General features: G+C 37.7%; 1 protein-coding gene across 1 annotated transcript in view; it reads right to left on the reverse strand.

Moving 5' to 3' along the window:
• COL9A1 (collagen type IX alpha 1 chain) overlaps positions 1 to 11,863 on the reverse strand; it is an 83,055-nt gene extending 71,192 nt beyond the window's left edge. The window contains 5 exon segments of the mRNA XM_032340388.1: positions 3,468 to 3,864; positions 9,505 to 9,637; positions 9,770 to 9,847; positions 11,026 to 11,099; positions 11,649 to 11,863. Of these exon segments, the coding sequence (XP_032196279.1) occupies positions 3,468 to 3,864; positions 9,505 to 9,637; positions 9,770 to 9,847; positions 11,026 to 11,099; positions 11,649 to 11,662 (696 nt within the window). The 5' untranslated portion in view covers positions 11,663 to 11,863.
• Between the last annotated feature and the right edge of the window lie 4,137 nt (positions 11,864 to 16,000).

Genomic DNA, 16,000 nt, shown 5'->3' on the forward strand with positions numbered 1-16,000 from the left:
TATTTGCTGTCTCCAGATGGAGAGAAGGGTGCCCTATAAGTATACTTCTACCTCCCAAAATACATGGATACTGTTATTCATTACTCTCTTAAGTTTTCTAAGGGATTTATGGTCACTGGTGAGCTTCAGTAATTGCTAGCAACTTCAGATTTCAGCCAAACTGGTGAGAAGTCAAAAACATAAAACAAAAATAAAAACAAGGGTTTAGGGTCAACTCATGGCACTTGAACTTGGACTTTGGGAACTTGTATGAGTATTTGACTATTCTAGTCTAGAAAAGTAAGGAGCAGTGTGGAAAGACTAACAAAACTTTAAAAAGAAAGAATTTATCTATGTGGGAATGCCCACACAAGAGCCTCTCTTCCTACAACACTGGACACTGTCTTCTCCTGGATAATCTCATTCAGCCCCAGGGTTTCTCCAAACATCATCTTCTACAGTAAACATGATTGACCTCCACTCTCATGCCTCCCTGGCCTGATCAGGCTGGGGACCTTCTTCCATATGCTTCCATTCACTACCATAACCCTGATCATGTCGTGTTGTCATTGTTTACTTATCTCAACCCCTGACTCTCAAGAGACTGAGCTGAAGAAGACAAGATCTGTGAATTATTTAACTTTGTATACCTAGTATATAGCCACATGATGCAAGTCTACTAAATCCATAACCAAGTAGGTTAGGTGTGAGAACATGTTTTATAGTGTATAATCCTCCTTCTTTAAAAAAAAAAAAAGAGCATTTATTTTGTTTGTCCTGCAAAGTAAATTCTGAAAAGTCTACACAAATCACAAATGCTTTCCAAAATGTAAGTGAGGGGGGAAAAAAAACGTAAGGGAGGAAATGCTTCAAAAAGAATATGTGGTGATACATATTTTTACTTTTCTCAAAGGGAAGTGAGTTTGCACAGCAGAAAATAGGTAGATTACAAATTGTATGCATAACATGGCTTCTTACAAACCAGGAAGCCTTCTTGAAGGTACATCGTCAATGGAGAAAGGGAGATAATCTGTGCTTGCTATCTTAAAAAATTGTTGCAAGGATAAATAAGTTAATGGGAATGAAAGCATTTTTGAAACTTTAAATTGGCATGTTAAGGGTATTAAGATGCTTAAATAGCATAAATGGGTGTTCCTTAAGAATGTTCTATTTCTTTGTCTAATATAGGGTAAAAATTGAGGAATACATTTTGGTGACAAGTTTGAGTTTGACATTGTCACTGTCAGTCTTTGGACGTAAATAGGAATTTTTTGGCCTATAACCTTGACCTGTTTTAGTTATTATTACTACCCACCACTATATATCAAATATGAAACTTTAATGATGCTTTAGGTTCAAATCTCTTTTGTCTTTCCTTGTGGGAGAGTGAAAACTCAGTATAAAGGAAAAAAATTGTTCATGCCTGCTTCAATTACTTTTAACATTGGCTATAGTGTACTGACTTTGCAAAACTCCTTGGTGGACCAGAGGCAAAATATAATATCAGCTACCAGGTCTTTTTTGCATGCCTGCACATGGCAGAATAAAATGGAGGATAACTGGTCCTAACTGGTCTCCACTCTGATATGAAACTAGACTTGGCAGAAAACCTACAATCAGCTATAGCATTATCGGCTAGATTATAATATATTGGAGTAATACTGAGACTTTACCACTCTGGCAATCAAAGAGTTTAATAACGTCCTCACGTCCAGAATGATAGTGATTTGAAGTGTTTCACAAGGGATGCATTAAATGGGCGATGGGGATTAAGGAGGGCACTGGTTGTGATAAACACCAGCTGTTGCATGTAGGGGATGAATCAGTAAATTCTGCACCTGAAACTAATACGACACTGTACGTTAACTACTGGAATTGAAATAAAAACTTGAAACTACAAAAAAACGAGGTGTCTTTCAAGACCAATGAATCAACAAATCAATTCTGCACATCCTTGATTGATTGATGTTCATTATGCTACAGAGGTGCCTTAAGGTCTCCCTGCCCTTACCCATGGTCCAGAAATGACACAGATGCTGTAGAAATTTGGTGTTGTCTGCAAACCTATTCCATGCCATTGCAGCAATCTTACTGCATGAAATTTCAAGATGGCATAATAGTGGTCCCATTGGCTTTTTAACCCAGACACTTGAAGTGTGATAACTCATTAGTTGAAGAAATAGTTTCTCAAGTGTCTACAAGCCAGAGCAGTAATGTGGCAGTTACAAATTGCTTCCTGTCCATCACAGAATATAGAAATTTCACACTACCCTTCACACTAATCACAGTTCTTCCCTTGAAAATAAGTTACTTGAACAATTCCATTACTGAGTGCCTGATAACCTTTTTCCTTTGGAGAAGTATACAGAAACAATTCAAAATCATTGTATCACCTCTGCTACATGCCATGATATGTTTTGTGACTAGAATGTAACAGTTCTATATGGGAGAGAGAGAGAATATGTTGGCATCCATAGTTTATTGAACTCTAAATTCTGTAATTTCCTCCCAAATAATACTTACCATATAAGATATGCTTTTAAATTCCTATAATAACATTATAAAAAACCCTTTTAAAGTATTCAATGAAAGCTAAACAATTCAAAATGGTAGAACTATACGGTATTAGTTGGTACAACTCTTCAGTTACTACATAATTCCTAACCTTTATATCCATGGAATTCTACAGCAAAATCCTGAACAGAGTTCTAAAATTGTTTACTTTTATAATGTCATGCAAGACCTACTTCCAACTATGTATTTTACCATCTATATGCTTTCATTCTTGTTAATCAGACATCATATGGTTTCCTAACCTTCTCTCTCATGCCCTGCAGTTAGAATCTGCTACCTTTCTTCCCTTCATCACACACACACACTTACACACATACACACTTACATACACACACACACACACACACACACACACACTCATTTTCACATAGGCATATCATCCAAACCAACTGGTCTCCAGACCTTGGATTGGGCCCACTTATTCTCCACTTCCTTTTCATTTAATGCCCTTTCCCTCAGCTTGTGCAGATCCTTCTGTTTCAAGGTTCATTGCCTTCAAGAAGCACAGACTCCTGACTTACTGAATCCACCATTTGTCTTAGCCTTACTTTGAATATTCTCATTAGTTATTTATACACAGTGTGTACCACACCAGTATTATGTTCTTTTACACTGCCTCTGAAGGATTCTGGGAGGTCCAGGTCAGCATGTAGCATTTTCCAAGTAGACTTGAAATTCCTCAAGACCAGGAGCCATTTATTCGACTTTCTCTGATTTCCCATTTCGTCTGATACATGCTGTGTGCTCAAAACAGGCACTGAATGCTTTTTGAGTAAGTGGTTGAATGAATTTTGAAAATGAATAACTATTCATTGCTTAAGATGTTCAGATGATTATCAAAGATACCTGAAGTATTAGTTTTTAAGCAATCCAGTTTTGTTTTAATAGACCATCATGTATGGTTTTATACTTACCGGAACAGAAACTTGAGGATTATCTGCAAGTTTTCCCAGCACAGCGAAGCCATCAACGTTGATTTGGCCTCTTGGCTTTATAGGTAAGGATTGAATCCTGTTGCAATCAACAAAAAGAGTAGCACTACTCCTTTCTACACCGATCATGATCTTATGCCACTGGGAATCAAACAAGGAAGGCAGATTTGAAAAGGTTGCAGTTTGGAGACTTCCATCCAGTCCCTTGTATGAAAATGCAACAGATTTTGTTTGGCCATTAATCTTCACGCCAACTTGCTCCTTCCCTGAGGAATCCTGAATCTGCCAAATGCTCCAGTTCTTTTCAAGTGTGCTTCCAGTCATCCGAAAAGTAGTTAAAAAGGAGTATTCTTCAGGCAGACCACTGGGATATAAATGCCTGAGTAAAATTTTAAAAGAGTAAATAAAAGTCTTGTTTTTTGTACCCATGCATATTACCATATTCCCTTATGCTTTCTTAGATTCTAGACCTACAGAAAGACTACAGTGTTAAAAACCATGCACTGTTTGTTCTTTCATGACTGTCCATAAAAACCTTCAGAGAAGTTCAATCATTCATGTACGTTAATGCTTCATCCTAAAATACACTTAAAAAAAAAAAACCCTTCCTCACAGCTAAGGAGGGTTCCCAATACCACATAACCCCAATAATATTACTATTTATGCTACCTAAAGAGCTCCTGTTCAGCAATTCCATCTCAGCCAAAAAACATATTCTTGCAAGGTTCTTGGCAACATTTCTTTCACAAATTAAAGAAGAGATCATTTGGAATCCAAATCAGCTCTACTAGTTAATAAAGCCATTTTAATTAAAGCAGCTTTTAAATTTCTTAATTTTAATATAGTACATTGTTAGGAGTGTTTGTTATTTCCACAATTGCTTGGGTGGTTCCCTCCACAATTATATCCTAGACCCACATATGCATTTTGAGATTCAGTCACTATAAACCTGAGAACCTCCTTCACACTGAGCATGTTAGATGCCATTAATTTTGTTTGGTAAATAATAATATTTGACATTTCTGAAAATAGTTACGGACCAGGACTCAAAGTCCTGAATAACCTTCCTTCAGGTCAGATTCCTGTTAAAGAGCCCCATCTTGTGAAAGTAAAAAAGAAAAAGGCAAGAAGAAATATCTAAGTAGATGCTCATTTGATTTGTTACAAAATGAATAACATAAATTTATTATATTGGCATATGTGTCACCGCCAGTTGCAATAAAATACATTGTTGGGGGTCAAGAATTTCTAAACCAAAAAATTATTCAGTTCCAAGAATGTTTACCAATAAGTGAAATTATTCAACTTACTAAGATTTTCTATCTTTACTTTGACTTTATAAAACTTAATCATCCCTCACAATATCATAAACAAACATATAACTTACTGCAAGTAATTTTGCACACCTTCAGTAAAACGGGTCAACTATGTCAACAAATTTCATTGCTTTGCTGATTTTATAAAAATAACAAAAATATGAAGCTTTTCATCGGAACACCCTTTGAGCATCCAAGTACTTTTTTTTAAATTTATGTCTCAAACGACTTTGTTTTTATTTATAATATTGGGTGAATTACTTTGTTACTACACATTTTTAAAAGATCACTGGTGATACGTATTATACTTATTGCAAAGTTTTTAATTTATTAAGTATTTGTCAAATATACAGGAGGTTTGGGGTGCCTGGGTGGCTCAGTCAGTTAAGCATCTGCCTTTGGCTCAGGTCGTGATCTCAGGGTCCTGGGATCAAGCCCCACACTGGGTCCCTTGTTCAGTGGAATGTGCTTCTCCCTCTCCCTCTGCCCTCACCCCCGACTCCTGATTTCTTTCGCTGTCTCTCAAATAAATAAAATATTTTTTTTTAAAAAGTATACAGGAGATTTTAACACATACATTTTTAAAAATTCAGTTTGGAGCTAAAGAAGAAAAAATGTGTGCAAGAACTATTTCCCAAGAATAAAGATGTCTACATTTGATATTTACTTTTAATATAGATTTTGAAATATTTCCTTTGACTTTAAGATTTTCAGAATATGCATATGCCAAACTAACCTCTAGAGAAGAAGCAAAGGTTCACTGTTGACAGTATAATATATTGCCTACTTTATAATTATAAAACCTTATAGAAGTTCATACATTTCACTTAATTGACCTCAATTAACTTGGAACTAGGAGATAAGATTTAAAAATTTTATTCAATGGTGAAATTTGACAAATATCCACTTAAATTATGAATGTGTTATTTTAATATTCTTCTCATTTAGTGATCTGGCTTTAACCAGATGCTTCAAGAATTTATTCTTCTTTGTTGTCCAAATATAGTTATTGTTGAGGGTGAGCCCTTCACAGAAGAAAGATGAATCTTAATATTTTGTTCTCTTCCTTAAAGTATACTTTTTTTAGGTTTTTTGGAAACTTATATATTTGCTTACAGATGCACTGAGCAAGCCTGTAGAATTTCATCAGTCCCTAGATAAAACAAATCTATTTTGCTTGGATTCCACTAGTCACAGTAACTTGTCTAAGTGACTCTTCTGCAAAGAGATTTTGAGGTTGACTGAGGAATCTCTCCCAATTTATACTTCATCTCATCTTTCCTGCTAAATAAGCAAAGGGACTATATTGAAGGTAGGATAGAATAGAATGTCCCCATTTATCTCTGACTTGGTTCTGTAATGCCAAAAACTTTTTTTTTTAAATGAGCTGGTGACTCAGGTTACTAGAAGAACAGTTCATTTATAGACACATTGTTAAATCAAAGGCATCCATCTGTTCTCTTTCTTCATGTGAATGAAGATAATATATATATGTTTGTTTGTATATGTATGTATAAGTATAGTCAAGATTATCATGTTAGTCTTTTAAACTAGGTAATATAATTTGTCAGTATAAGAAAAGGGGGCACCTGGGTGGCTCAGTGGGTTAAGCCTCTGCCTTTGGCTCAGGTCATGATCTCAGGGTCCTGGGATCGAGTCCCGCATCAGGCTCCCTGCCTGCTTCCCTCTCTCTCTCTCACTCCCTCCTCCTGCCTCTCTGCCTACTTGTGATCTCTGTCAAATAAATTTTTAAAAAAAGAAAATTCCTTTTAGTGTACAAATTCACAAAATGTATCTGTATGTATACACACTTAAGACCTTTTAGAAGTCCTCACAAGTCTAATTTACATAGCAGTCAGTAGCATTGTCTTTTTTGAACACCTGAGATTCTGTTCTTGCAAAGACGCTATGCACATCGATAAGTAAACTTGACAGCATACATAATGTAAAAGAAGCTGGATCTATAAATGATTTATTTCATTATGTTACAATCTGCACAGAGTACCTTAAAAGAAGAACTCTAAGTGTTTGAATAAAAGATAAGGAGACTAGACCTTGAAACATTTGTTTATGACCTCAACCCAAAAAAGAACCAAGAATTATATTTGTTAAGGTAAACAAATACAAAATGTTTATAAATCTGAGTTGAGAATATGATATTATTATGTCTAAACAAAGAACAAAAAGCAGTAAAAAATATGTCTCAGAATCTTTCAAAAAATTGAAAATAGGAGGATAAATTCTGACTTTATCACATCAGCCTTATACGCCATACTCTCATTTCCCTCCCATGAAAAAATCCTGTTAAGGTTTTGTTTTTGTTTTTGTTTTTGTTTTCCATTCCCTCAGAACTTATGTTCTCCAGAATAGAAATTTCCTTTAAACCGAAACTACTCCCTGCATGTTCTGAGAGCAATTCCGGTCCCTGCTTTTCTTGCCATCCAGTTTTTGAATCAGTAGGACTGGGAGGGCAGCTTGAAAAGAAAAGAACCCACTAAGGAGAAAAGGCTCCCATTTGCACACACACCCTCTCCTTCTAGTACTCTCTATTCATTGAATGAATATTTAACTAATACCACTGTGTGCTAGGCTCTATCCAAACCCTCTCCAACTTACTAACATTTGCTCTTCGTGGCAAATCTACAACACAGTTATCATTCTTGATTTATGCTGAAGGGACTGAAACAAAGATAGTGTAACTACTTGCCCAAAAGTACACTTTATTACCTATTTATGATTCCATTTATTTCAACGCTCTGGCTCTCCCCTCTTTTTTTTATTTCTTTTTCCTAATTTTTTCTACTTCCTCCTTAATTCTTTTTTCATCTTATAATAAGCTTTGTCAGTAAAACAGAGTTTTTTAGTCTTTAAAGGTCAGGGAATCAAGGAAATAGGGAATACAGGATATTGGTTGTATTTTGTGAAAAATATTTAGTGACAGCTCTAGGCACTTAGAGAAAAGCAACAGCAAAGATGAACAGGAGGTACAGGTTGATGTGACCTCAAGTTGGTCAGTACCTGAACTTAGAGTTAATGACAGTCCAGATTGTACCTCAAATTATAGAAAAGGGAATTAGGTCAGCATTAGGGGGTCTTGCATCATGTTTATTTTATTAAAGAAAGAAAAAAATGGATGTTTTATAAAGCTTATTTAGGAACACATCTAGGGCTAGACGCTGGGCATGGAGCCTACTTAAAAAAAAAAAAAAAGAAGAAGAACACAACTAGCCTTTCAGTGCATGAAAAGAAAACACAAGCAAAAATTTTTTTAAAAGTCAGTAGCTGTTATCATGCCTGTAATCTTTCCGAGTGTGAATAATTTTTCAGGGTCAATATTGAGTAGTGGTTGTAGTACCATTCTGCCTGAACTTCCATCTTTCTAGCACCTCCTAACCCTGGGACCTCATGTAAGTAACTTGAATTTTCTGGCCTCAGTTTCCTCTTTCATAAAATACGGATAATAATGTCTCTACTGCAGGGTTGTCATGAGGATGAGATTTAATGTTAATTAGTAAATTTAGAAAAAGAGCTTATGCAGTGCACTATTGTCATTTTATAAAATATAGTTCATATTTAGAAAAATATGGTTTTTATATTCAAAATACGAATTTCTATCTGCAGTCTGGTATATATGAAAATATTCTAACTTGACCAAATTCTCATGATTATATATAAAGATTTAGAGCTTTTTAAAAAAGATTTTATTTATTTATTTGACAGAGAGAGATCACAAGTAAGCAGAGAGAGAGGAGGGGGAAGCAGTCTCCCCACTGAGCAGAGAGCCTGATAGGGGGCTCAATCCCAGGACCCTGAGATCATGACCTGAGCTGAAGGCAGAGGCTTTAACCCACTGAGCCACCAGGTAACCCACATTTAGAGCTTTTATAATACTCTTTTACTGTTCTAAATAATCATTATTTACTTTTACAACTTAATTTTTATCAAAGCCCTAATTTTCTTATTCATCTATCAAAGGAAACTTAATTCAGTTTTTTTGCAGTGCATTAAAACATACAATAATCATGATAATTACATTTATGGTATTTTAATGATATAAAACTGAAAATCCTGAAGCTCATTCATAACAATGGCTTGACTCAACACTTACATACACTAAATCACCACAGTTATAAATATTTTAAAGGATAAAAAACATAGTTCTAGAGAGGAAGGTAAACAAAGTGGAGGATTTTTAAATTATTATCACTAGCATTGCTTCGGTGATCATTATTCTAGTTTTGCTTTTGTTTGATTCCTGCCAGGAGCCAAGCAGTAGAAGTGTGGTTCAATTTCAGCACTAGGACGTTTGAACAGCACCATTGTGAGTCTTCTAACCACTCCACAGTTCCTAGTTAAATTTATGCTTAACCTCTGGCACTTTTCACAGAGGGTCCTTTCAGCCAAAACCAGACAAATTACACAAAAACAGTGAGCAAAGTAATAAGAGCATGTCCTGAATCAATGTATAATGGTTTCAGTGATTTTTTTGATTCTTGGAATGAAAAGTAAATTACATGCTGAAAACATGAAGAGTATTCACGTATTTAGACACTGAACCCTGAAGATGGGTAAATAAATTTCTTCATCTTCAAATAAATTGGTGATCTAAGAAGGATTGAGCATGAGATTTTCTAACATTGCATAGCTTTTCATTTTTTAAAATGCATTTGAGATAGATAATTAGATAAAATATTTGTGTATACCTTGTTGGAATCCTGAAGTCTACATTATTTCCCAATTTGTAAGCCACTTGTAATGCAGTTGATCCCACTATCCTCTGAATAGCTCTTCTAGATGCTGCTTTATCTACCTGGAACTGAGAAATCAAGTCAAAGCCTACAAAAAGGGAACACAGAATAAAAAGTCTAAAATGAGATTGGTTATATTCCTTTCCACAACCAAATAATAGAATATATCAGGTAAGTTTATAGAAAGCATGCATTTTCAATATGATATAAGGCTACTTGCCTGGTAAATCATCTTGGCCAATCCTGACCTTTGGACAGAGTTCATTTCCACCATTAGAATTTGAATTAACAGGGAACCCTGCAAAAGAGTAGCATGTCATCCTACCCTAACCCCTACAAGGACCATGAAGATATATCAATAACAACAAGATCTGAACAACTATTTAAAGGAGGAGAATATGCCAAATAGCTTGCTTATAATGTATTTGACTTTCACTCTATGACTCTATGATTATAATTAATTTATCTTCAACTCATCCTGGAAGAGAAACAAGGTGGAAGGTTTTAATAATTTGTACTGGGAAATGTTCCTTTGGCAGAAGTTGGGAATTTGTTCCTTTTGGAACCAGAGCTGTGCCATGTTCTGAATGGCATGGTGTCAGGCGCCTGTTTGGGAAACTTCTGGTGGCTTGGACTAGAAAATATTCCTTAAACACCACAAATTTTAGGATTCCTAAGAGAATCCAGAGCCAGTCTTGAGCCAGTTAATGGGACTTCTGGAGAGTGGGGTTCTTAGGAATCTTTGTTAAATAGAGGAGTTTGCAGGGAGACTTGGATTTCATTAATCCAAAATAAAATATATAGGGTGTTTTTAATTTTACAAATTCATTCCAAGAGATCAAAAAAGGGTCCCAACTAGACTCTTGCTCACATCCTAGAATGGAGAAAACTAATGAAAAAAAGAAAAGAATCATAAAAATGATTAAACCCTTAATTCAATGAGAAATCCTAGAATTAAATTGGGTGTTCCTTACACAGGTGGAAAGTTGCAGGGAGAAAGATTTTTAAGAAGGCTTCTTGTAACTGTCCAACCTCAGCACCCTGCTGAGACAGACCTGACAACAGAGACTTCCTAGACTTCAGAAAAAGCATTTTCCAGCTACAAGTTTTGGCTCAGCCATCCCAGTATATTAAAATAGTTTTTACACCTCCACTGACCCCAGGCCATTCATCCATCTGTTGGTCCACCCACCCAACCTTACCAATCACCATGTGAACCAAGTAGGCACGTGCAAGGCACTGGAGTACCCCGCTTGGGCTTTCCTGCCAGTTGTGATCACAGCCAGGACTTCTCTTCTATACCCAACACTGACCACATAAAACCAGCCACGGAACAATCCCCTGGCTAAAGGAGGATGGAAGAGTGAGGCTGTGGAGGACCATGGATGCTTCATGCCATCCTCACTCAGCCACAGCGCTGCCTGATCCTTTCTGGGAACAAGTGATATTTCAAAATCCAGAAACTGTGGCCCTTACTTGGGCGACGCTTGACCGCAGCAGTTGCCCAAGATCCCAGGAAACTGCATACAAAGAAGAAAACTGGAATTTTCCTGAAGAGGAGAAAAGACAATGACTCAAATAAGAATCCCTCCAGATGGGGACTACTTAAATATTTTGATATCTGGTAAACACGATTAATGTAGGTGATCAAATCTCACTATAGTTTATTTTTTCCACTTGACTTTGAAATCTTGGGAGATTTAATGAATTCTCACATTTCCAGCTCCTGCACTAAAACAATCATGAAACTGCTGTTTGCTTTATTTCACTTTCTCTCTATCTATTTCACCATTTCTACATCTATTTCCTCGTCTACGTTTTCTTTTATCTTAGTATTTCTCCTTCTTCACTTTAATAGCTCTCTCTTTCTCCTTGCTCTGTCTGTCTCCTGTCTCTTATGCTTGTTCTCTTGTCTCACTCTCATCTGTCTGCCTGTCTTTCTCCATCTGTGTCTCTGTCTGGGTCTCTTTCTTCTTCTCCTCTCCCTTCTCCCACCTTCTCTCACCTCCTCTTATCCTACCACTGCAGAAACACAGACCCTTGGTTCTGAGGGCTCCAACCCAGTCTCCCCACCACCCTTTCCAAGGTCAGGGTCTTACCAGAAAATCTTCATTTTCCCAACTGGTTTCCTTTTGTGCCAACAGTCCCAGTGCTGAAGGGGGTGTGTGGGGAGGGAGGGTCAGTGCTCCCCCCAAGACCCCTTCACTATCACCCCTGGACTAATGGGTCCTGGGCCCAGCCTTGGTTCCTCCTGCCCTTGTAAGGACTTAAAGTAAAGGGAGTGAACCAGAGGCATCTAGTGAAACTTTAAACCACAGCAGAGGGAAGGGGTGGGAAGAGGAGGCCCTGTGAGCCCAGGCCTAGCCAGGGGTGTGTCCTCAAAACTAACAAGGTTACACTGAAGGAGGGATTAGCAAGGGAAAGTTTACTGAAAAGAAAAAAAAAGTCAGGATGTGGAGACATTCACCAGAAAAACTCAAGCAAGCTGCTATAGGAATACAGTGGAAGCTTTTAGAACTGCTCTAGGAATACAGTGAATGCTTTTAGAGGACTGCGGTAAAGAGGTGCTCGCTGGAAAGCAGAGATGTGGGAACTCATGGGCACCTTGGAATACAGCCAACCTAGATTTGAATCTCCATTTGTTCTGAAGCATACTAGTTGTATCTTTGGGGGCAAGTTAGTTAATCTGTCTGTAACTCAGTCGCCTTGAATAAAAAGTGGGTTGAAAATAGTTACCTAAAACAATTGTTTTTTGGTCACATAGAAGAAAGTCTAATGCCTGGCTCAGGGGAACAGCCTTTATTCCCCATCATCATCATTATAGCTAATATAACTTCACTATTTGCCCCCCTCTGTTGAAAAAGCTTGAATCTTGATAAATTTGATTCTCAGAATATTATAGAGTACTAAAATTATTCCTGTTCTACAGGTGAGACAACTGAGACATAGAAAATAAAGTAACTTATAATTTGCTCAAAGTTGCACAGCTAATTAATTACCTGAGACAGGCTAGTTTTCTATATTTCATGGCTAGAAGTCTTGGTAAAATGTAACATCAAGCCCCCTATTTTGTATTTCTTCTTAAACTCTATAATTACCAGAGCTAAGCACAATATCCTGGGAAATAAGCAACATATTATCCTCTATAAACAAGTTGAGAGCATGTTAAAAGGAGCACAGATCTGAAGAGAAAGGTTTGTATTAGCACCATGTTACGCAAACTCATCCTTTCCCCCAGAACCTCAGTACTTCAAGAGAGAGCCTCTACCCCATCCGCTCGGGATGGTTGGTCTGCTTCTTGTCCCATCTTGGGGCACACTAGTGTCCACCCCAAAAACAAAGACTTTCAGGCTCAGATGATCCAATGATCTTAGTATGTTTTGGCATCTAGTGTGAAGTACTGTTTTCTTGAAATGTATTTAATTTTTAAACAATTTCATTTTTCAATTGCAAAATAAATGGCATTAGTTCTTATTTTCTGTTTGTTCTTTAAAAAAAAAAAAAAATCCTTTCCTCTTCTGTTTTCCTTAATTCGATGGAGAATTTGTTTCCCCTGATGAGCTGAGAACCAGGTAAACCTGAACATCTACACCACTTGTTCCCCTTTCCTTTTCTACTCATGACCTACCTGTCTCCCCCTGGCATTAGGACATCCATTTCCTCCTCTCCACAGGGCCCTGTCATTCTCCTTCTATCTATCAAAATTATGATTCCCAAGGGTAGCCATCTTCTAAGTCACAGAATTTTATAATTTATAATGGTCCTAGCCTAGCTTTTCCTTGAAAGTTGACCAGGGATTATGTAAATGGAACAGTTTATTAACCCAAAAAACCCTGAACTTCTAATGGTAGGACTTCAGAAGAGAAACTGCAGCTGGGGAACTCCTTGAAATAACACAAGGTAAGTGAGCCCTAGATCCACAGGGGAAAGGGCATTTTCCTAAGGGACCCTCTCCACTCGAGTTTTTTATCTGCAGTACAGATCCTCTAACACTATTTACTGTGGGAAACAAGAGAGGAGGCAGTTCTTCCTATGTAATGGTTGGAGAAATCCTTTTGTTGAGGGTTTTAAATATCTCACTTCTGCTTTTGTCCCCCCCTCCTCCCATTTGAAGAGTCTTCTACAGCTAGAATGAGAAGGTAAATAAAGAGGACTTTTAATGAAAGATTTTTCAAATGAGAAGAAAATGGGTTTTCTTATAAGCAGTTTGGCTTTATTCCAGCTTGGCAGTTTTATGTAAGATGAAGATGAGCAAGCAACAGCGCTATTAAGAAAGAATGTAGGGGCACCTGGGTGGCTCAGTGGGTTAAAGCCTCTGCCTTCAGCTCAGGTTATGATCTCAGGGTCCTGGGATTGAGCCCCGAGTCGGGCCCTCTGCTCGGAGGGGAGCCTGCTTCCTCCTCTCTCTCTGCCTGCCTCTCTGCCTATTTGTGATCTCGGTCTGTCAAATAAATAAAATCTTAAAAAAAAAAAAAAAGAATGTAAATTCAGAGAAAACAAGATCTCTCTCTCTCTCTTTCTCTCTCTCTCTCTCACACAAACACACACACGCATTTAAGGACACTTTTTCTCCTTTTCCCACCCCTGTTTTCTATTAACCTTATATTTCATAACTTGACATGGAGTCTCACAGGGAGCCGTGCAAACCCCACACTCTCTGGTCTGGGTCAGACTGTACCCTAAAATCAGACACATAAGCTTTTTTGTCATTAGCACTGTTCCCTCACTTCACCTAACAGTTTTGTTTCTGCAAAACGATGTGGAAATGAAATCTGATCAATTATATAAGATTGTAAATGCAGTAAGACAGTGCTATATTTTAAAATTATCCATTTTATAAATAGAAGCCCTTTCTACGAAAAATTATGCTTTTATTCCTCTTTACTCCCTCCATCCCCCAACATACACTGCTCTGTACAACACACACACACACACACACACACACACACACACACACACATCTTTCCCTTCCTAGAAATCTAGAATTTTGTTTACTTACAGTTTACATCAGGGAACTTCATCACAAATAATCATCTTTCTTGATCACCTACCTCTTTTCTTTTTGTACCCAGTCATTCAGCAAACACTTATTAAATGACTGTATGTACCAAGTATATAACCACTCTTACCAAGTGCTAGGAGTTGAGGAGATTTAAAAAACAAACAAACAAACAAACAAACAAACAAACAAACAACCCTTGTCCTGAGGAGGCTCACAGCCAAGTTTGGAAGTCCAGCAGGAAAATGACTGGAAAATAGTGAGGGAATGAGGTTGCAGCGTCCCTGAGAACAAGTATGAACTCAGTCCAGGAGCATCAGGAAATTTTTCTTGAAGAATGTGCAATCTTAAAGCATGAATAGAAGCCTACCAAGAGAACAAGTGAGAACAATACATTCTGGGCGGAAGAAATAGCAGGTACCATGATAAAAAGGTAGAAGAGAGTATTTAGGAACCCCAAGTTTAATTCAGGAACTCTTTCACTTGGTAAATTTTTTTTTAAGATTTTATTTATTTATTTGACAGAGAGAGATCACAAGTAGGCAGAGAGGCAGGCAGAGAGAGAGGAGGAAGCAGGCTCCCTGCTGAGCAGAGAGCCCGATGTGGGACTCGATCCCAAGATCCTGAGATCATGACCTGAGCCGAAGGCAGCGGCTTAACCCACTGAGCCACCCAGACGCCCCTCACTTGGTAAATTTTTATTGGTGACTCTTCTACCATGAGGCTTGAACTGGTCTCAGCACAGAGATATAGCAGAGAAAGACCAGGTCCCTGACCCCATGGACCTTACAGCTGGTGGAGATAGGTACTAAATACATTTACAAGAAGAGACATATAATTTCAATTGGAACTGTTACAAAAAATATACAGGGGTGCGTGGGTGGCTCAGTGGGTTAAGCAACTGCCTTCAGCTCAGGTCATGACCCCAGGGTCCTGGGATCGAGCCCCGCATCAGTTTCCCTGCTCCAGGGGGAGCCCTCTTCTCTCTCTCCCTCTACCTGCCTCTCCCCCTGTTTGTGCTCTCTGTCTATCAAATAAATAAAATCTTTAAAAATACATACAGAAGTGGGCAATGTGCATTAGAAAAGGCAGGGGTAGGTTTAGAGACTGATCAAGATCGAGGGATAAATGAGATGATTTACCTCTGAGATGATACATTTTGACTCAGACTAGATGAGAATCCAGAGACAAGACTGATAAGGTAGCCTGCGGAAGGAGAGGAAGGCAGGTGGAACCACTTGTTTTTCAAGCTTGAGCAACCAAGTATACGGTGATGTTGTTTTCTGAAAAGACAAGTAGAAGGACCATGGAGGAGGCATTGAGTGAGGGGATAATGAGAACCTTTGAAAGACTTTATTGGACATTATTCTGGCTATTAAGGGAGCTGGGTGAAGAGTTTGAGGCCAAAAATGACTTTTTAGGTAGGTCTTCAGAATAATGGTTCTGGCATTG

Source organism: Mustela erminea, chromosome 4 (genome assembly GCF_009829155.1).
Source record: "Mustela erminea isolate mMusErm1 chromosome 4, mMusErm1.Pri, whole genome shotgun sequence".
Classification (NCBI taxonomy): Eukaryota; Metazoa; Chordata; class Mammalia; order Carnivora; family Mustelidae; genus Mustela; species Mustela erminea.